The following is a 22,922-nucleotide window of genomic DNA, read 5'->3' as shown; positions in this document are numbered from 1 at the left end:
TGTCTGAGAGAGATGGAGGGGAGAGATGAGGGAGGGAGGTAGAAAGCTGGCAAAGAAATAAAGGGAGAATGAAAGGAGAGGAAGGCAGACTGCCAAGACAGGAGTAGCTGGACCTAGCGAAACACCATTATTAACCAGGACGAGGCTCAACCAGAGCTGCGCTCGGAGTTGCTGAATTTCACAAATCATGTAGGAGCCCAAAACGCACTCCTAAGATAATCAGACATGTGCTAAAGACAAAATAATGAAGACTGAACATGAAGGATGTTTCAGAACCGTAGGATCACCATCTAGCTTTGGTGTCCAAGGAATAAACCTTTTCTCCTGAGGCGCTTTTATTTGAAAGTTATTCTCTTAACTTGTCAGTGGTTCAATTTTCCCTGAGCTGCGTAGTGTAGTGTGAAGAGAAGAGCTGTCATGAAGAACTGAACTGTAGCTGTAAATCTTTTTGTGCCAGTGAGCCACATTCTGTTTTTAATGGATACATGAGGATTTTTCATAGTATTTTTACTCTGCTGGAACAGGATCAGTCCGTACAGGTCTGGATCACTGCGACCACCTCAAGACAACAGAGAAAAATTGGTCTACAACTCACTTAACAAGCCACAGCTGGGCAAAAAGAAAAATGCAACCCAAAATGGCTTTATTGACTAAGGTGTATTGGCATTCAAGTGGACAGCTAGGCTAGCAGTTTTCTCTCCAACATTTTTCCCCATCTGTCTTTTTCCCTACTCTCTCTTCAGTTCATGGACTTCGCAGTATTTCCTCAAAGTCTTGTACACTCAGAAGATTACCAAACCACTAAACCTCATGAAAGTAAAGAATAATTGAAACGCTACAGCTAAATGCTTTGAGTTCACATTGTGCTTTTTCTTTAAAGTAATTGTTGCCATATTGACTTTCAAAGCTTATTGGCTTGCTTTGTGTTCAACAAGACATTTAATGAATTGTGGGAAGAGTGGTTTGGACTTTTTACACCAAATGAAACGATAGAAAATATATGAAACTATGCTGGAGTAAACTATAATTACACCAAGTTACACCTTGTTGTATACCATGTAGGCACATACATGAAAAGGATTGGGGTACGTTTACTGCATTGGTTGATGTTTTTACAGCAGTAGAAGTTATTTAATGTAAAGGAAAACTACAGTAGTCTTTATATGTAGTGGTTTGTAGCATCAGAGAGGCAATCTTTGAACATGGGACTGTAGACGAGGAGACATGGAGCCGGTCGATGAGTGATGATGTGTGCAGATGTTATGTCCTACCCTCAGGTCGATTTTCCCTCGCGGTCAGTGGGGGAAGCTCAGCAGAATGACGGGGGAAGGGGAGTAATAGGATTTAAGAAAGCACACTACCTGAATCCTGCATGAGACAAATGATTAAAGCATAATGTGGTGTGCTAATAATCTTTGTTCTCATCACATAGAGCCATGCTGGGCTCACAGCTGGGTAGGAACACATTGTAATAGCTGTAGAAATATATACATGTATGTACTGTAGATGATCCAATCTCTCAATAATTGTACTGATTAAAAATGCAAAGGACAACACGGCTTCAATATCCTTATTTGCAATTATATTTCTTCATAGTCTGATTATTTCTGCTTAATGGTCTCTGTCACAGAGTGAAACACTTTTCTTTTATCATCCCATCCGTCCCATGTGACCATTAACGGTGTAGTGTTGTGATTGGGGTATGTGAAGGAGGCCGGTGTTATTGAGATATGCTGCTGTCAGCAGAAGCAGACAAGCATAAATCGATGTTGGATAGAACAGCAGGGAGATGACAAAGTGTTTGTCTGTGTGGCTATGTGTGCAGGCATGTTGAAACCCCCATGTAAGCAGTACAACCCCCATCTTCTTTAAAGGACAGGCAAGGTGAAATACATGGTGGTTCAGTGGCAAAAAGGAATGGAGGTGCAGTGTGTTTATTATGTCACTTAATGCACACTTGATTCTCATAATGATGAATGGTCGGTGTTTATTTGTTATTTATGAAAGAATGTCAACTATAACTTCATGGTGATTGAGGAAATAATTCCTTGTTATATTTGCAATTGTGTACCCTTTTGACCTCTTTTAGACTTGTCCTATGGTTTGCGTCACAGCAATTAGAGGGTGTGCAAACCTTTTCCTCACTTACTTTTACTGAGCTACCTTTTTGAGAATGTAAATGACTGTCATTGACAAATTAGAGATGACTAAATGGTATTTCTTCTCTCCCTCCTACAGATGACAGATTCGTCTGCTAAACACCACTGAGAGAACTTCAAAGTCTTAAAGTGACAGTGACACAGACCGCCGAGAGAAAAGCGGATTTCCCCAAGAACCTAAAGGACTTGATAAACACTACCACACAAATGTGGACCTCCCAAAACATTGTCATCAAATAATCTGACAACACAAACACAACTGATATAACACAAATAATTTTGTAGCCATGTCTGACCATAAAGACATGACACATCGCCACTTGAAGCACAAGCTGCAGAGTCTTGGCCGAAGACTGGATGAACTGGAAGAAGCAACCAACAAGCTGCAGAAGTCTGAGGATGAGCTGCTTGACCTGCAGGTCAGTACTGGTTGACTTTAGACAGTTTGTTGTTTTTTGTGTGCATATCTGAAGCAATGAGTGGAAAGTGGTGGAATTAGAAATACACTAAATGAATAGATTAATGAATAGTTGAACTCTCTCTTCTCTATAGGACAAAGTAATCCAGGGAGAAGGCAGCAACTCATCCTTGCTTGGAGATGTGGAAGACCTGAGGAAACGTCTCCTAAAAATCCAGGGTAAGGATGAAGAGGTACGCAAAGCTGAGGATCTCTGCCGCACAGTCAGAGAGAAACTGGAAGAGGAGGAAAGCCTGACACAGGCGCTAAAGGCAGAGATTGAACGTCTACAACGGAGGATGGCCGAACTGGAGAAACTGGAAGAAGCTTTTGGGAAAAGCAAGTCTGACTGCAGCCAGCTCTGCCTAAGCCTCAATGAGGAAAAGAACTTGACCAAGAAGCTCTCGTCTGAGTTGGAGGCCCTCAAAGCACGTTTGAAGGAGGTGGAGGGGTCTGAGACAAAGCTGGACAGAGCAGAGCAGGCTTTGGCTATGGAGCTTGAGAAACTCAAAGGATTCACCCAGACCTTTATGAGTGAGCGTAAGAGGCTACAAGAGAAGCAGAGGGAGGACGAGAAGATAATTCTGAAGCTGACAGAAAAATTGGAGCACCAGAAAAATCGCCTTGTTATGTCGGCAGACCCTGGTCGTGCAGATTTCATGAGGTCACGAATTGAGGATGAGCTTTCATCTACGGGGCTCCTCACGAGCAAACTGGCTGGACGCAAGAAGAGCCTTGAGTACTTGAAGCTTGCTGATGACAACATCGGTCTTGTGAACAAATCTGAAAATGAGAAGAACAGCGGTCTTGAAGGCTCGCAGGATGAGGACAACAAAGTTAAGGAGCTGACGCAGGAAGTAGAGAGGCTGAAGAACCGCCTTAAACAGCTGGAGATAGTGGAAGGGGATCTAAAGAACTCGGAGTCTAAAAATGGCGAGCTGCAAGAGAAGTTCCAGATGGAACGAAACCGGGCTCGGCAACTGAGCGAGCAGGTGGAACAGCTCAGGACGCAGCTGTGTGGAAAGGGTGGAATTGGAAGAAATGGAACCAGTAATGTGGATAAGCACGGTAATGGAAGCACTAACATCCCCGCTAAGGTCCTGGAGAATGGCAAAGCTGAGAATGAAGAGATTATTGTGAAAGGAGGTTTCAGACAAGAGAAGCCCAAATATAGGAGTGCTGCAACTGTCTCAGAGCCGAGTTCCCCCAAACATAGGGCCAGGGAGCTCTCTCCTCAACATAAGAGAGAGACCAAGCTGCGGAGCAAAGAGCCAAGCCACTCGGAGGAGTGCTCTCCTAAGTCTGTGAGGAGAGCCCTCAGTCCTGCTCACAAGAGTAGAAGGACACCCAAAACTCCAACTACTGCGGTTTCATCTGATAATGGAATAAGAGACACAGGACGAGGAACTGAGGAAAAGATGAGAGGAGCCATGCCAAGCTCTGTAAGCGCATCCTCTGTTGAAATTAAGAAAGTGCCTGTTCTTAGTCGCTACCCTCCAGCAGCTAATGACAAGAAGCCACTGAGGACAGCGCACAAACAGGCGGACGGGGAGAATAAAAAGAGCAGAGTAGAAAAGTTTTCAAAATTGTACGTAGGTAGTGATAGTGAATCAAACAACTCTGATGTAGTGCCTGACAATTCCAGTAACATCAACAGTATCTCTGCTTTAGAGAAACGCACAGTGTCTGCCTCGGATCAGGAATCAACAGACCTTGTTCAGGAATCGGTCTCTGCATCTGTTGCCTCTACCCTGTCAAAAGCCAATGGCTCCTACGCAGCCTACAGCTCCCAAATCCCTCCACTGCTGTCCAGCGACCAGGGATCAGAGGGTCATTCATCTGCCTCCGAAACAGAATCTACTGGTTCAAGGCCCTCTGAACCTGAGCCTGTAACTGATCTGACTACTTCAACTGTAAGCAGTAGGACTGCAACCTCCAAATATCCTAGATACTCCCATGTCCATGACTCTCATTCAGAGGGTTCTTCTTCCAGGAGCTCGTTTGATGAGGAGCTACACAACAGAACACTGTTAGCTGAGGGAGGCCACCAGGGGCCAACGCATACTGCGTCAGGGATTGAGATTCAGCGAGTGTGCAGCCCACGTGAGGCGCTGAGGTCCAAAGCTGTCATCAAGCCGGCGATCGTCGAGATTGACAGGAAGGAAGTGATGATTTCGGAACCTTTTTCTACAAATGGAAAACCCAAAATCTCCACCAAACCTATGGTGACAACCACTAGTAAAATGACCAGTAGTATAACCATCTACCCCAATGACCCAAGCTCTTCCAGAACCAGCAGCCGCAGCAGCAGTGTGTCCAGTGAACACATTGGGATCAAAGAACGCCACACTTCCACCAGTAACATCCTCATTGGTAAGTACCACATGATACTTTATATAAAGGGGTGGCAGTCATGGTTTTAATGGCACAGGCTTCTGTGGCCGCTAAACATGCACAATTTAGTTACAATGCTAGCATGCAGGTGTTTAGTAGGTATAATGAAATAGTTGAACTCCTCAAAACTTCATGACAGCCCAGAATCCTTTGGCAAAAGTTGGCCTTCTGAAAGCAGAAGTGCTTTTGGACGAAGCTCTTTGAATGTTGAGAACAGAAAGATGAATTTTTTGTTTCATTTTCACCATCTTATTTTAGCGTTTTATCAGACTAACATTGATTTGATTGATTACTCCAGGAGCCTGAAGTCTCATTATGTCAGTTTTGCAGGTTTTTGGACATAATATAAAATACCAGCCTAATACTGAGATTCCCATCCGTAGAGTCATGCCATTGCATTTCTATCTTGTCACTCTTACTGTCATCTTGTTGCATCTATAAAATGTTTTGCTTAGAAAGCATTAAATATATATTTACTCATTGCCAGGCCCCAGCAGTGAGCACCATGGCAGCATCTCCGTCCCGTATGAGATCTCCATTCCCAAAAGTGAGATCACCTTGCGGTCGTGCCAGCAAGACCAGGACTGTGGGGTGGACGACCCGAGTGATTCCTCATCAAGGTCCAAACACCACAACGCGTCCAGATTGGAGACTACCACCAGCCACCTGTGCTGCCAACGCGGCAACTTTAGCCTCCAGTCCCCGGACACCACCTCCGCAGACATCAACGACACAGAGTCAGGCTTCGAAAGCAGCAGCAGTAGCACCACCACAGTCACCAGCTGGAGACACCAAAGACAAAGCCAGCACTCTCAAGAAGACAGTTTACCAGAAATGAAGAATGTGACTGTGAGAAGCACCTGGAAGAACCGGGGCACGGCGTCGGTGGACGAGACAGGCCGGGGAAGAGGGGGTGCAAGGACGATGGCTGATGGTGGGTCGGAGGATGAAGCAGAAACCTCAACAACGTGGAGGGCTTACCGGGCAACCACCTTTGATACAGAAGAAATGCTGAACAGCGGAACAGGAGCTTGTGGGAATGCTGAGGCACACAAGCCATCCCCTGCAGAGGTGAGCTAATGATTAAATGTATGAGACGAATGAGTACATTCTAAAAAGGTAATAATAAATTAGAGGATAGGAATGAATTAGCTGCATAATGTTGCTCTTTGTTGCTTCATGTCCCAGGTGTACATGCGTAGGATCAACAGTGGGGTTGCTAACCCCAGAGAAGGTGATGAATCAGTGCTTCGCCGAGGCAAACAATCAGAGTCTCCCACCATGGAAGCACGAGGCTTGGGACGGATCGTACCCCACACACCTGTAACCTCTCAGTCCTGGGGCCGATCCTACACACAACAACCACAGGTAGCACAACCAACTTTTCTGCTCTCACAATATGTATTCTTCTCAAATGGTGCAGTTAGATAGAAGGTATTAATATAAATTAATTATTTATTAGTCTTCATCAACTGGTAAGCACAAAACAAGTGCTTAGAGTAGAACAATTCACTTAAAGAAACTAAATCACCTTCAATTTCATTCCTCCCTTCTTGGAAAATAAGTCCTTGTGTCTGCTTTGTCAAACATTTCTGGCATCAAACAAACATGTGGCTGCGCTAATTACTGCATAATGTGGCTTCTAAAATATGCTGCATTGTTATGCAGGTGATGGCATTATCCGTACCACTCTGCAAATAGTTTTGTCTTGCAGATAAAAGTCCAGAAAGTACAACCGCAGGGCTGAGCTCCTGGTGAGTCCACTGTGCATGAGAGCTCAGCTTGTATTTTTCCCTGACGCCAGGCTCTGCGACTTCAAGCTTAGCACAGCAGTTCTGTAGGCCCCACTCCTGCTGCCCCAGTAAGCACAAAGAGAGAAGGGTGGGACAAAAAAAAAAAGGGAGGATGGAAATGAAAAAGACCTCAACAGGGGGAAAAGAAGGTTAGAAAAACCTCAAGGAGAAGAAAATAGCTTTCTTGTATTTAAATGTGCCACCACAGTCTGTGCCCCTGCCAGGCAGCATTGCTATTCTACGCAAAAATTCCTGAAAACAAGTGTTTGAATACTCACCACCACGTAGTACATGTATACAGGATTAATGTGTATCGATCCACGTCCATGCTTTATGGCTTTAATTTGAGTTATTATCTGCAATTGGTTATTATGAGATATTCTTGTTTCGGTTTCACGTAGTATAGCAAAACGCTCACCACTGTAAGCACAACCTGCCATATAACTTCTCCAACACTTAAGACGGATTGTAGAGCTACGTTATAAATAACTAATTTCTGTGCAAAGAGCGAAGATTGAGCCCATTGATGTATGTGTACACATGCATTAACATGTAAGACTGTGTGCATAGCTACAGTTTATTTAATGGAGTGTGAACGTTTATATAAGTCGTCAGAAAGATTAGGTGAAAACTACTAATGGGCTACGGTATTAACTTACTTGTCTATTGGTCTATAATATATTGTCAAATGGCTGTAGTACTGCTTACAGAGTGGGCTCCATGGCTACAATAACATGTCAGTCTGTCAGTTTGACAAACTATGCCGGACTAGGGGCCTTTGGGTAAAATCTCTGTTTTCCTCTATAAATAAACTGGATGTTGCCAAGGAGACAAACACACACATGCAAAGTGTCTGCTGTCTCATCCATCATATTTGCTCACATATGCGATCCAGGGTCATCCGGAGTTAAACTGTTGCATTCATACGGCACACACAGATCTGCCGAAGAAGACAATCCTAGAGAGATTTCTTAAGCCTTTTTGTTTTTGTTTTTACACAGTACACTATGCACAAGTAGATCCTGTGGTTTAGAGGTAGTACATAGAAGGGTTATTGATAGGGCTGTAAAAAGAATGTATCTAATCAATTACAAGCTTTGTGATGAATTAATCGCGATTAACACGTTAATTCGACAGCCCTAGTTATTGACCATGTCAGGACCAGGACTACAGGAGGGTGCAGGCCAGGCCCGTGGTAGTGTTCTGCACCAAAGTCGGGCAGTGCTGTTAGGGGTTTATTGTCGTGGCCAGTTTTCAGCTTCATGGGTTCTCTTCCTCTGAGAACTTTCACAAAGGCGGGGCATCAACACAGAATGTGTCAGTAAACTGTCAAGGGCCAAAAAGTTGGTCAGGTTCGTATTTACTTTATCTTTCATCAGATAGTTCTTCATTTATATCAATATTTTTGCCAAGTTTGGACTGTTTAATTTAGGTAAAGTTATTTGTCATTTGTGTGTTGACACAATGTTATATTTAAGAGCTTTTTTTTTTAAATGTACAAAGCCCTTTTTAACGCGTTTAAGATTTCTTAGCTTGATGTGAGTATCCGTCAAATTATGATATAAATAATCACTAACTAGAGCTGCAACGATTAGTTTACGTTTAAGTCAATCAACAGAAAAATAATCGTCAACTAATTTCATCATCGATTAATATTAATTTTTCATGCTGAATACTGAATATCATTGAGTTTCGGACAGACATTTAGAGACATCACCTTGGAGAAACTGGAATTGATATTTTTCACTATTTTCTGACATTTTATAGACCAAACGATTAAACTAGAATAAAATTGTCCTTGATCCTGCATAGAAACATACCAACTAACCTGACCTTAGAGCTGTAATGGCCTACAGGGCTCCTCCCTCTAATTGGTATCAATGGGCTCAATGAAATCTGTCAAACACTGAGCCTCGATCCTTAATGCCATTCAGCACTGATAAAGACGGGCAGAAAAAGTATTAGGGGACAGCTACCTTTTTGTTTTGTCTCTGACTATTCCCTTTCCCTCCTCATTTCCATCCTAATTTGTCATCCAAGCACTGACATGAACAAAGTAGCTTCAAGTCATGTATTTGAGGAGCCCTGTGTGGGTCAGTGCACACACCGGTTCTACGACATGGCCTTGACCCCAGCTCTCCATTTTCAGGACGGTGACAACTTATTATTTTCTCATTTCAATTCATAATTCTCCTGTTCTCCCCTTTCTGACCCTGTCCCACATCACTCACCCTTGATAGTCCTGGTTATCCTCGAGCCCAGAGTCCTCGCCCTGTCTCTGATGTGGTAAATCAGCAGTGAGCAGATGAACTGTCTTGTTGTCACTCCATCTGTTTTTTTTGTCAGTTATGCACTTAGTTATGGGAATTTCCCAAACCCACTTAGTTGACTCTGCGGTACAGTAAAACCTTGTTCATCCTGATATTTGATGCACGAACTGGTCACTCCATTTGGATGGCAATTATGAACAAAAATTGCTACAGTGCAAAAAAACAAAACATGCTTCAATTCATAATTGGGCTTTGAAGCATGTCTTGGAGCATAGCCGACCATCTTGGGTTTGGATTCTCAGAACATTTCAGTGGTCTGAACAGCATCCATTCCCAAGAGGTTTGGATAAATGCAGCTGTAGTTAGGACAGTGGGAGGCTGGGATTAGTTTGTGATTGCAGTGTCAAAGATTGATAGAAGAGGTTTGCGTTATTACTAATTTGTAGATGGAGACACATGGGTTGATGGAAGAGGAATGTAACTAATCATCATGGACTGACTTCCCATTGATCTTCCTTTCGGTACTCCATAAGCTAAGACTTAATCCATTAAAGTCTGCATGTAAATAGCAGCAACCAAGATTGGTTGAAAAATGTGTATCTATGCTAGAGATTCAAATATATCTCCTGTCTACATGACTTACATTTATTTTTGTATAACCATTCACGTCAAAGGCTTCCCAGTGATGAGAGTAGAGTAGAGGAGAGCAGACTCACAATCGGGGATCGATAAATAGTCATTAAGGAGGAGACTACTCTCCCAATGCCTTTAAGCAGCCTGGGCAAACTGATAGCTTATTGATTAGCTTTCTTTTTAAACCACATGAATAAATGATTTGGCTGTCATCTATTCAAACCGCAATGGGACAGAGAATGAGATATTTTCATCTAGTGAAAGGTCTCGACCATTATCAGCAGGGTCCGAATCCATGGCTGCTCTTAAACCTTGACTGTTCCCTCTGGTTGGTCCAAACCAGTGTTTACGGTTAACAGTTTTGCCACTATAGTGGCGTAGCGCTACGGAAGGAAGGGTCTGTCTGACTACCACGTTGGTACAGAACGTAATATCTCAACAACTGATTGCCACGATATTGTATGAAGACATTCATGGTGTCCAGAGGATGAAGCCTACTGACTTTGTTGATTCTCTCAATGTAACTATAGCAGCACCATTACGTTGATGTGTTTGTTTTCTAGAGAAATATCTCGACAACCAATGGATGGATTGGAACATAGTTTTGTACACTGCACACAAGATGCGTTGGTGATCCCCTGACTTTTCCTCTAGCGGCACCATTAGGTTAAAAATGTTTGGGTTTTGAGTGGAAGTCCATAGTAATAAATGGATTGCCATGAAATTTGATACAGACAACCATAACTGGATGAATTGTAATAACTTTGTAGCTTTAGACTTGTTAAATAATAGACTTAGAAAAGCAGAACTAGTAGCAGGGAAAGGACATACAGTCCAATTCTGACCTAACAGGTCAGTGTTAAAATAGGGCTTGCTTTCTATAGCAGTCACTCTACACCAAACAAGAAAAGTATTGTAGTAATTCCTCCCCGCTGTAGGAAACCTCAGCCTGTACATGAATGAACGGTGAACTTATGTTTGGCTGAGGACAGCGGGGCCGATATGGCCGGTGAGCGAGATTCCAAAACATCCTTTGTTGAGTCAAAAAACCAGTGGCAGCAAGGTAAAGTGTGGGATCAGAGCTTCTCTATTCACCATTCGCCTGATGTGACCCACGCAGAAAAAGCCCTCTGGAATAACAGTCCGTGCAGCTGCTGAAGTTGGACACTGTGATGTTTTTCGGTAGTAGAGCATCAGACAACAGACAAATTCCCCATAAAAAGCAATACAAGAATGGCTTTTATAAATCATTACCAATAAACAGGATCATCACCTGGGATGATCAAATATACATTTTTACCTATTCTGGAACATTTTTCATCTGGAGTGTCAAGAGTGTTGTCTCGCTGGAGAGGTGATTTAAGAGTTTGGGTTGGCAAGACAACACCATTCCTCAAAATTGGGCAAGAGACCAAGGGCAGACAGATTTAAAGACGGGACATAATTTCTTCTGCAGATGCTCTGACATGCTACTTGTGTTATTTCTTCAAATCTGCTGGCCTTCGTTCAGTATTAGAAAGCAGAGTCTACTCACAGTGTCTGTTTGGTTTTGTAAGTGAACTCTTGGACACCGTTTTAAAAATGATCAATACAGAGAGCTTTTTCTCATAAAACTGTCTACACATTAAACCTAAAACACCCTAAAGCTATAGTTTGACATATTGGAAAACGTGCGTATTCGCTTTTTCTGCCGGGAGTCTGATGAGAAGATGGATACTACTCTCATGTCTGTATGGTAAATTTGAAGCTGTAGCTAGCAGTAAACACAGCGGATATAACATGTAATTAGGGAGCTTGCGACGGTGTTGTTAGGCAGATTTAGTTACCTTTGGACAGAGCCAGGCTAGCTTTTTCCCAGTTTCCAGTTTTCATGCTAAGCTAAGCTAACTGGCTGCTGGTTCCAACTACATAAGAACTTTATAGATACAAGAGTAGTATCGATTTTCTTATGTAATTCTCAATGAATAAACGTATTTTCATGTCAAACTATTCCTTTAAATATCGCAGAACATGTCTATCATGTTCATTTGACATATAACAGTTGGTACGAGATATACCAGCACTGCTTTTCTTAGTCCCACCTTTTCTGTTTTTTTTATTGTATCAAATCATCATGCTGTGCTGCCAGACGTGATTTAGTGTTTCTGATTATAACAGCCTATAAAAGTGGGTTTTCCAAGCTGAAGGCATTCTGGTGTGAGCTGTAGCAGGTCTGTGATGATGACAGCAGCACTTGCTGTTCCAGTAGATTTCCTCTGCTGTGGCACATCAACTTACTAAACAGCATTTATTACAGGCTGATGTTGCTCTTGCCCAAATATTTTCTTAAATTAACTTTTAGCCACATGGGAAAAAGCTCTCCACTGCTGCACACACAGAAGTTACAAAATTACCTCAGACTGAGCTGCAAATCTCTTAAGACCTGTTTAGTTCTATAGAGCATTAACTTAGTTATTGTCATGTGTATTTTAAATGACTTTAGTTAACTCTGTTACAATGTGTTGAACAATGCAAGCGCAAGCCCCCTGTTGAGTGTAGGAGGAACGGTGGAAGTGCTACATGGCAACCTTGTGAAAGCCCCCGCTCTTGCAGCAGTGGCTTACCATAGAAGGAGAATATGCCACACTGCCGTTTTCCTCCCCTCGGTGACTGGAGCAGGAAGTGACCACACTGAACACGCCCAGTTGGCAGGGTTCGCTGGTGACTGATTTCCTGTCTGTTACCCCTGGAGACAGAGAAAGGCAGTCCAGCAGGGCTCCATTAAAGCCAATTAGCGAAAATGCGTTCTAAAACTGCATCCGAAGCCAACTCCAACCCACCAAATGTCACTAATTATGGTGCTTTTTTAAAGCTGAAATTACAGGAGCGGGGTGCTGTTTCTGTGTGTTTTAAGAACTGCATCGTCATCTAACTCTGGCTTTTTTTAAAGCAGGGTTACTGAGGTTATGAGAGGGGACGTGCTGCTCTATCCACCACAGACTAGTAACGCGGGGTTTGTTTTCTAGTCAGCCCACCAAATTATAAATCTCTCAGCTTGGGGTATGTTTGGGGTTTTTGGTTGGGGATTTTTCCCCTGGCAGAAGTCCACATGGCAGTCTTTCCTTGTCACACACCAGTTAACATAAGCAGCATATATTTAATGCCCACATAATGCAAAAGTCCAAACAAGGCCCCAAACCGTCTAGACAAAATGAGCTCTTATATCCGACTCCAGAATATGGGATTGCGTTCATTCAATCGATCTCTGTAATGTTTGAGTTTCTGACCTTGGCAATAGCAAACCGATCCACATGTTAAACTTGCTGCTGCTTTCAATTCAGACTGTGAACAAGAATTTTTTTTAATCTAATTTTCTTACCTTTTCTGACCAGGCTGATGGCATAGAGCCCAGTCCAAACCCGAGCCACAGCCCAGCCTCCTGGAGGCGGCAGCTACCCAGCAGCGACTCCCACCACCTGGGGAGCTCTTATGACCGGGCATCCAGGACAACGGGGGCCTCCTCCAGAGGAGATCTGGGGTCCAGTCGGGATCAAGGGTCAGGGGCCAGAGCCGAAGGGAGGAGCAGACCGTGGAACCATCGTCCCTCTGAGCATCATTAGACCAGCTGGGTCTCAGCAGGAACTCTACAGCAAGCAGACAGGTGGGAGAGGGCGTGTTTTTTAGTTTCCTTTTCTTATTTTATTAATTAATTTGACAGGGACAATACATGTAGGCAATGTTACATTTAAATAAAGTGCAACCGATGCAGTGTATACAGGTCTTCTAGCCGTAGCTAATTTGCAGACCGTTCCTGTTTAGGTTTTTTAGAAATAAAGAACAATTGGTGAAAACGACAATTGTGAACAGCAGAAAGACTCCTGAAATTCATTATTAAAGGAAACTGAAGTTAATTACACCTGCGGCAATGATGTCACATCTTTTTAAGGTAGTTTCAAATCAAATTTGAAGTATTAAGCTGAACCGACAACTGTTGCACATTTGACAGCACTAGCTTTAGCACATGTATCATGGTGGCAGCAGGGTGTAATGAGTAGAGTGCCCCCCAGCGGGACGCCCCAGCTTCACTGAATGTAACGGCTAGCATCCAGCCTGACGAGGCAATACCAAGTGATCTGTACTGTAGCTAAACCGGCAAGAAGCATAGAGAGGAATACTGTATTGCTCTTAAGTCCAAACCATTTTCCTGATCCCCTGCAGTTTCGTAAGGAAGAACTATGTACTTCAGCACTAATTAATAGACATTTTGAGTTTTATTGAAAGAAAAGCTACATTTGAACCCAAGTTATTGTTCATTCATTATTGATTTCTTTTAGGAAACGTTATTCTTCATACATGTTGACATGTATATTAACACATTCTCATGTTTACATGTTCAGCTGATGTGCTGTGCAGTAAAAGACTCCATGTTTTCCTGGAAATTAATTTGAATTGGAAGGTTATCAATTGAAATCTACTTTCCTCATAATTAGAAATGAATTACATTGTTCTTTGTAAGAAAAATATTTGGAAAATACGCACCAATTATGTGTCTAAAGAAGATGAATAGTTGTGTTAAGTAAGATCTTTCTCTTCATTTTCTTTCTTAACAGGACTCCATTAAGCTCTCAATGGCACCAGATGGGCCAAACATCCATCTCCCATCAACTAATGGCTTCCATCATCTCCAAAAGTCAACATCTACAGCTTTTATAGCAAGCAAAGAAAAGAAAAATAGCAGTTGCAGCCATATAAAACAACAAACCACAGACCTGACATCCTTCACTCTGACCCTGAGTGTACGCTGAGACGTGAACAGCTCTTCCTATCCGGAACTTTCTCTGTCCCAAAAGAGGCATAAATGGAAAGACAGTGCGTGTACAGTGTTTTGGAGGTCGCCTCACCAGCCCATGTATCCTCTTCTGCTTCTTGTGTTGGATGTATTATAGTGTAATCCCGGAACTTGACAAGGGAGAGGCTGGCATGCTGGGGACGGCTGGGGATTTTCCTGCGTGCCAGAAAGGGTTTAAAGAGAGTTTTAGAGAAAGAAGGACTCAAACGTTGAGCATGCCTTTCCCAGAGGACCATCGCAGTGACCGCAATAAAGCTGGATATATCGCTTCTGCATCAGCATTTCAACCATCACTGAAAAAAACAACAACCCAATCTTCAATCAACAACAGTACAATGTTTCAGATGCATCTTCATCTCACAGGGCTGGCTGTTCATGCAGAATTCTTCACAAACTAAAGGATCTTTTACCTTTTTTGTTTAATGTGACCAAAAACAGGAAGCGAATTACCCGTCTTTGCTGACTCGTACCAAGATATTTGCTTTTTCTTACATATTTGCTTTGATGGCCAGATGTGTGTGTTTTGTTTTCAGATTTTCTCACACATAAATTCCCAAAACCATACAAACGCATGCGCATTTTTAAACTATTTTATTTTAAACCCGTGTCACCGCTTTCTGGCATGCGGCCTCAAACTGGATTTAATTTAGGGTCTTAGATGTCGAGCGAACATTTGCATGTTTCTAAGTAATAAATGAAGAGCACTGGAAAGATTGTGACTCAGCATGCGCTTAAGGATTGCTGGTTGGCTGCGTTTAAGGAGCGCACACACACACACACACACACACACACACACACACACACACACACACACACACACATTAGTTCTGACTGACCAGGACCTTATTTATGCTTTTTGCCATTTTCCCCAGGTATTTTGACTCTTTGTAATTCGCTTCCTGTTCTGCATTGTCCTTTCCCTTTTTGCTCTACCATATCAAGACAAACAAATTGTAGTTTGCATGCAATGAAATGCAATGCACATGTAGAAAATAATAATTGGGAAGGAGGGTTCTGTTTATAACCTCAAACCATGCTAACAATTTCCATGGTGCTTTGTCTTACAGCTGTTGCAATTGTCCTCATTCATGTATTTTGAGAGAGCCATAGCAAAATGGAGTTTCTGTTTTAACTGAACATTGGACTTTGGATTACCAGCAAACCTTGCCTGGCAAGGCAGACATTGCTGCTGTTGTAAATACTGTGTACATGCCAGCCAGTCATAGGAAGACGAGAGACTCCTAACCACAAGGAACTGACCGTTCAGCTTGTATGTGACTGGGTTCGCCGTGCGAATCGTCCCAGCTTATCTCCATTTCTTATTTCTATAGAGGTGTATTATTTTGTTACATCATAAAAATATCAACTTGTGGTTGGTGTGTTGGAGCAATTTGTCATTGGCGGGTGCCACTGCAGCAATGGGGGTGCCATAGAAACAAATTTAATAGAGGCCAGTAATAAAATAAGGTTTTCATTGAGCTAAATGGTGCATATCTATGACGGGAACAATAACTTTTAACAGGCTCCTGTTGGACTTTAACAACATTTATTGCAGTAAGACAGGCGATGCAAACTTTGATCCCACAACAAAATGTATGAATGTTGCTTTTGAATGCAGCTGAGAATGACCAATTGCTTGACGGCTTGATTTCCCCCAAATCCAAAATAACTGGTTATCTGACAAGATCATGGAACCATAACTGTGACGATTTGGGACACATGAAATCTGTTGAAGAACTTGGGAGCCCCACCTGGTTCCTCTGCTGTTATGGATTTTAGCGCTGTGTTGAGTCGGACCCTGCTCGGGGTGGCCCGTTTCAGTTTCGGTGCATTTCTCAGTTCTCCTGTATTCTACCAGTCGTCATCTAGCTGTAATATTTATTAGTTTCCATACATGTACAGGTTCTTTTATCGACCAGTCTGTCGCCGCTTTGTCACTTTACTCTTTATGCAAGCAGGAGATTATATGCAATCAAAAAACTGCCCCCCCATGCAATGACTGTAACTCCGTCATGCTGTACATACAGGTCGGTGATAACTCCAAACTAAAATGATTGTTTACCTTCAGAATGCACATTTTCACTAATGTTCATTTCCATTACTTTTACTCTTTGTTAAAAAAAAATACAAATAAAATATTCATCAGAAAGTTCATCTGTGCCTTGAGATGCAGTAAGAGATGTAGATTGTCCCAATACATTCTGACTTTCAGCATATTCTTCCTCTTGCTGTGCATATAAATGACACGCATTACTGATTGTGAGGTTTCTTTTCTTTTTATATATATTTCTTTTTTTTCTTTTTTCCTTTTAGCGGATTGTTGTATGGAACATCGTAAAAGTATTTTGGTTCAGGCGTAAGAAGAGGTTCTCAGAGGGAACTCCTCCCTGAGGGATGTCAAAGCAAAGTTTCCTGAGAAAAAGATTTTTTCCTAGCCCAACTTCAAAGTACCCTCTTAAAGAATATAGACCACACCGCCCAAAAAGCTATGTCCTTTGGATTTGTGTGTCAGAGTTGCTGGGTCGCAGCGCAGCCTCAGAAAGGATTGCCATGTGGCCTCTTCATGGCCACTGCTGGCTTTATGATAGAGCGAAAACAGACCAGACACACAGTTCAGTGCTCTTAGTGCACATGCCAAGACTGGATGATCATATAGTCCTTCTGTGCTTTCTCTGTTTTTGTTTCAACTAGCATTTTTCTCATTTTACCAAGAGAGGAATGCCATCTTTTCCCCAATCTCTCATCTTTTCAACTTATTCCAATTTTCCTTTTAGTATTTTATAGAAGTCAAATGTCCTTGCCTCCCCCTTTCCTCTCATCCTCCTTCTTCCTCTGTTTCTCTGCATCTTCCTTGGATTCTCATTTCCTAAAGGGAAAGCTTAGCTCCTAAACAGCAGTGATATGTGTTGTTGGTTCAGAGAGTTGTTTTATTGAAGGCCTGTCACCCGACAGTGATGGGCAGCTCCCTGGGTAGCTGAAAGGTCAGAGGTCAGGGCTGCATCTAATCCTGTCTTGACTCTGGGCTTCTAAATACAGGACAGAGGAAGAGCGACAGCTTGGCAGTTAGGGGTAATTAAAACAGACGAAGGTATCGAATGTCCAGCTCAGCCTGCGCTCATGCTGCCAGAGATACACGAGGTGTGGTCGTCCGTGTGTGTGTGTGTGTGTGTGTGTGTGTGTGTGTGTGTGTGTGTGTGTGTTTGTTGTTGTTGTTGTTGTTAATGTCAGTGAGGGCTCTCGTTTTAAAGCCGGACATGTGAGCTGGTGTGGTGTTAACTGCTGCATATCCCCGAGTAAGAAGGCGCTGACTGGCAAATGTGCACGTGTGGGTTTCTTTCAAGGCTGACATCACTGTGGGTCAGGATAACTGTATATAGCAAGTCGGTGATGCAAGTGCTAACACAGATGCCCTCCGCAACCTTTATCCTGCCTTACTTCCCCCATGTGTCACCCGTTTCCCTCCGCCCAATAAATAATAGTCTTACATGCAGACAATCCTCCAGTTTCACCCGTCCTCACTGCATACTGTGCAACCTCTATCATTTGTCTCTTTCACTTTCCTTCACTCTTCAACCTTCCTTACCTTCTGCTCTTAAACCCGTCTCCCCTCCCCTCCCCCTGAAGAGAGCATTTGAGTCTGGGGTCCCAGGAAGAGCCCAGCTGTCGGAAACTGTACGTTTTTATGACACGTTGGAGGCTTTCCCTCCTGGAGTCTGTCTTCAAAGAAAGCAAGGCTTTTTAAAGGGCAAAGTTGAAACTCCATCCTCTGCTATGCATGATGCCTTCCTTCCTTACAAGGCCCCAAAGTACACTAACACCCAACTGTACCTCCACTCTGTCCATCCTCTCCGAACCAGGATGAAGACCACTTTAAGCTTCTACCGTCCGATGTGTGTCTTGGGCTACATGCCACTACTCGCGTGGTATAGGTCGTATTCGTTGCTTCCAGTAGGCGAGAGCCTGTATAGTGTTGACATGGTGGAATGCGTTGACTGGTCATCTGGGACTCAAGTGAAGACATTACAGGTTTCAAGACTTCTATAGCTTATAAAGAAACAGCTGGGGACTCTTTCAGAGGTTTGGTCAGTTCCTTTCCTCCCCTGAATAATGGCAGTTTTGCAGAACATTTATCGAATGAGAGAAACGGTATAATATCTGCTGCTGGAGCAAAAATATTTAGGACATGGCTGTGAACGATGTGATGGAATATTCCTACAAGGTCAACAGGTGGTTAAGCAGTGGAGAGAAAAGTTTCTGCTTCCGCTTTCCTGCTCAAACACCAACTAAAGAGTTAACAGAAATCCTCTTAAGCTCTGGTGGGTTATGTGTAAACATCCGTTATTTACAAGTCATTGTTTTTTCCCTTTTTATAAAGTAGACTAGAATGTACTTAGTGGAGATTGGAGTTGCGAGGCAGAAATGGCTTTCGGGCAGCGAGCAGGCCCTTGTCCTCAAAGGCCTCCATTGTGAAGCCAGGGTCATGGTGTCATTGGGTGGCGTAGGCTGTAATCTGCACTTAACCAGCACTTAACTTTAAGACCTCAAACGACTAATGCCCCCTTAGTCCCCTTTTGTCAAAAGGTTTCCTCTTTTGTGTCCCAGAATTGTGTTTTAACTCTGTTTCAGTAGCTGTTTGCTGAATGTACCACAGGCAGATATGTTGTGTTTTTGCACCAGCCAAATTGGAGTATTTAAGAATCATGTCACCAGTTTAAGAAAGGAAATTGGCGTGCACTCAGTGAATGAATATTTGTTTGAGGTAATGGCACCCGTCATCTCAGCCTTCTTACATTGTGCCAAAATCATTCCACAGTATTTACGGTTTACAGTTGGAGACGGTGCCAACGCTTCCCTAGATGGTCACCTTGTCTCTAAAATACTGAAATTAAGGGGAAATATTCAATTTGAGGGTTTTCTTTTTTTTTTTTTTGGTTTTCTGCTTAATTGTGTTTTTATTTCTTTGTTAAACAAAAGATGTCTTATTTTGGAAGCTATATCGGATAGATTTTATTTAAGGAAACTCTTGTAATTTTGTAAAGTGGGCCTTATTATTGAAATATATTAAGTATTTGTCCAACTTGATTTTAAGAACGATATTTTTTTGCAAGATAATGTATCTTCCTCGTTGTTATTACACTCCTGGAGAGTACTTCTTCCTGTATTTTGTGTTTGTTATTTTTATGCAAGACATTTCTCACGACCTGGAGACATGATGGCACGGCACGGACCAGAGAGAAGCCAGGGTTGTGTCATAGTCATTGAAGAATGAGAGCTATGTGCATTTTATCAGAGCTGAGCAGGTTTGCAGTGCTGAGTGATTCACCATGTGTTGTCCAGTTTTTATCTCGGACCATTCAGCGCTACGGCCTCTTCGCTGCTCTATCCTCCCTCGCTCTTAAATTCAGGGTTTGTACATCTTCTGTGCTGTGTGCTGCCAAAGAAAGAATCGTGCAGGCCCCAGACACGCATGTATATATAAACGCACACAAATAATCTAATAGGATATTTTTTTGTTTTTGTTAAACATGTAACTGGATCTGATCTCTTTTACACGCATACATGCACAGATACAAGAATTTCAGGCCTGTACAATCAGCTGTTTTATTTTATTGCCGAGTGTTTATAAGTTCATTTTGTGTGCAGGAGAAGGAGACAGAGTTGTCAAACACAAAACTGTATGTAATGAAATCAGATCAAAAGGGTTTTATGATTTATTATTGCTTCTCAGTGTGTCAGCAATGCCAGGTGGACTGTGTGGGAAGGCTTTTTCTTTTCTGTTTTAGACTTAATACATTGTGCATGTTTTAACCTTACTGTGGCTGGCGCACTCTGCATGTAGGTCTCTTGAAGCTGCCAACTGTACAGCAGACCATATGTATTCCAATAAAAATAAAAACCAACCTGTTTGTAACACGTCTCCATGTCGGAACCTGTGTCAGTATGTGAGTGCGTTGCTGATTGTGTGTAAAACGCAACCATGTATGTTAATCTCTTTCATGCTTTTTGCTGAACAAGCTCAACAAGTTTTGATTTCATAGCGGTCTGTGTGTGCCCATGTGGCCAATGCCCTGGTTTGAACAGAGCAGAGAGAACTGCAGCTGACTGTATGCAAAATAAGCAGGCAGACAAATGAGGCACATTTGTTCAGGTACAAAGAGGAAAACCACAAGCTGTTGTGGAATGCAAAGTCAGCCCACAACTTTCCCTTAAACAGCTACGCCTCACTTTGTGAAAGCCAGCACTTCTGTTCCTGCAAATGTTACCTAAAACAATCATCTAATCTACACCATCTAGTGTGCTAAATGGTGTGAAAAGAACCAACGTCTGATTCTCAAGTTATTTTATTATCCATCAGAAGGGCTCGGTGCATCTCAGGAGAATTCTTTTTTTTTTTTGTTTTTTTTGTTTGGTTAAACTCACTTTACTTCAAACTTCCTGGTCATTTCCAACTTTTCCCAGAACAGTTTTGTAAAACTCCAGATACAAGCCTGGACTTGTTGAATTCAACAGCATGGCCTTTCATGTGAAGGTGGAGACGATCATAGAGCCAAAGATCAACAAGTGTCTCCTGTTGCTCCTGTTGCTCCGCTGCATTGCATTCTGGTCTATTGAGGCAACTGTTAGTGGACGACACTTCTTGCTCTGGGATTTGAAAATTTCACACTAATAATCCCAAATGATGCCAAACTGTATATAAATAAAGACATTTAGACAACTGTTTAAAACATTTTTTTTTTTTTTTAAAGTTTGACATCCCAGTCAGCAGCTTCAGTCTCAGGGTCTTTATATCGTGCATGTTTGAATAGGACAAAGCCATCGTTAATGTTCATCAGTAACAGCTGTGCTATACCCACTAAAGTTAACATGTGCTGTGTATAAAGGCCTATTTTGAATCACAAATGCTTTCATTCGCAAAGCCTCTTTCAGAGTAATTAGTAAGAACCACCAGAAAAAGAAAAAGAATCATCACAGTTCACCATTTAGTTAAGGGAATCCAGAGAATGGGCCTGGTTATTTTTGTGGGGTGTCATGAGTCAAAAATGGTTGAGAGTCGGGGGGGGGGGGGGGGTTAACACTGTCTCCTGCTAGTGTGGTTTAATCTGTCCCAAGTGCCGATGCAGGGAGGTGCTACACTAACACAGCGGTGCCTGTTTAGACCCTGGTACTCCTGAGCCTCAGCGCCGATGCCTGACCTGAATTAGTGCTGTGAAGTCAACCATGGAAATGACTGTGGCACTCCAGGAGGAGGAAGATGGAGGAAGAGGAGGAAGATGGAGGAGTGAGAGCGAGAAAGAGGCCTCACTGCCTACAACAGGTGTCATAAGAAAGACTGAGGGAGGTGTTGATGGGCCTTTTTCACAGCAGTTATTTTTGACTTGCCACAATAGGATAAACGGCACAGGTGTAAATAATCCAATGAATGAAGGCTGAATTTGATTTCAGGTCCTGTATTGTGCATGCACTGATGCTCTCACTTGGAACACTTGAATATAACAGCCCTCATTAATGTTATTAGTAACACCTGTGCTTTTCTTACTGAGTGAAGATATGAAGTGACACTAGCTTGATAATTGTGCATGTAATAGAGAATTGTAGGTCATTTAGAAACTGATAACCATGCTGGTGACACGAGCTGAATGCTAACATCAGCATGCTAAAATCTGCTACACATGCCCATATTATACAAGTAAAAGCTAAAATACTATACTGACACAAGATGAAACCAATCACAATAAACTCTGGATTTATTTTTACATTAGATTATCGTGAATGATGTCCATTATGCTCGTGCAACAGCATGTGGGAGGCGTTTGTACTGGTGTAAATTCCACCCCACACCTATGAGTCACATGAGATGTGCTCAGACACGCTGTGGACTCTCATCCAAAGGACTTTAATAACTCCCTATCATACTTTCTAGGTCTATGCCTTTCTGTAAAGCAATCAGTTGATGTGGGCTTGGGGCTATTATGAAAAAAATAACCACCAGTCAACAGTTACACACACAGCTCTGAGCCTATGGTTTACCAGGGAGGTGAAAATACCAGAGTGCTGCAGTCCCAAACCCCAGCTCAAATTACTGTTGTTACATCAAACATCTCCTTTGGTCGCGATAATAATAACCGCATCTCTGGGGGAAAACAAGGCCTGTGACGCTGGAGAGTGCATGGAAACAGAGGGGCACAGAGCCCTGAAATACAACTCCACAGAAAAGCTCATGGCTGACCATTTTAATCTCCCCCTCATTCATCAGATCCCCCACTATGTGGAGCTGCTGCCAGGGACCCTCATCTCTCCTTCTCCCTCACACACACACACACACACACACACAGTGCCACAGACCCTGGGAAGCAGCCAGATCTGCAATGAAGGAGGGTCATTGGCGGG

The 22,922-nt window shown here is 42.7% G+C and overlaps 1 protein-coding gene across 2 annotated transcripts in view; it reads left to right on the top strand.

Moving 5' to 3' along the window:
- Window positions 1–20,450, top strand: part of luzp1 (leucine zipper protein 1) — a 47,724-nt gene extending 27,274 nt beyond the window's left edge. For both annotated transcript variants that reach the window (XM_029460372.1, XM_029460371.1), the window contains 6 exons: window positions 2,239–2,578; window positions 2,712–4,989; window positions 5,498–6,081; window positions 6,199–6,378; window positions 13,078–13,346; window positions 14,296–20,450. In XM_029460372.1, the coding sequence (XP_029316232.1) occupies window positions 2,447–2,578; window positions 2,712–4,989; window positions 5,498–6,081; window positions 6,199–6,378; window positions 13,078–13,305 (3,402 nt within the window). In that variant the 5' untranslated portion in view covers window positions 2,239–2,446 and the 3' untranslated portion in view covers window positions 13,306–13,346; window positions 14,296–20,450. The remainder of the gene's footprint in view (window positions 1–2,238; window positions 2,579–2,711; window positions 4,990–5,497; window positions 6,082–6,198; window positions 6,379–13,077; window positions 13,347–14,295) is intronic.
- The last annotated feature ends 2,472 nt before the right edge of the window (window positions 20,451–22,922 follow it).

The sequence above is a fragment of the Cottoperca gobio genome, chromosome 22, assembly GCF_900634415.1.
Source record: "Cottoperca gobio chromosome 22, fCotGob3.1, whole genome shotgun sequence".
In the NCBI taxonomy this organism is placed as follows: domain Eukaryota; kingdom Metazoa; phylum Chordata; class Actinopteri; order Perciformes; family Bovichtidae; genus Cottoperca; species Cottoperca gobio.
This window is presented reverse-complemented; position numbering and strand designations above follow the sequence as displayed.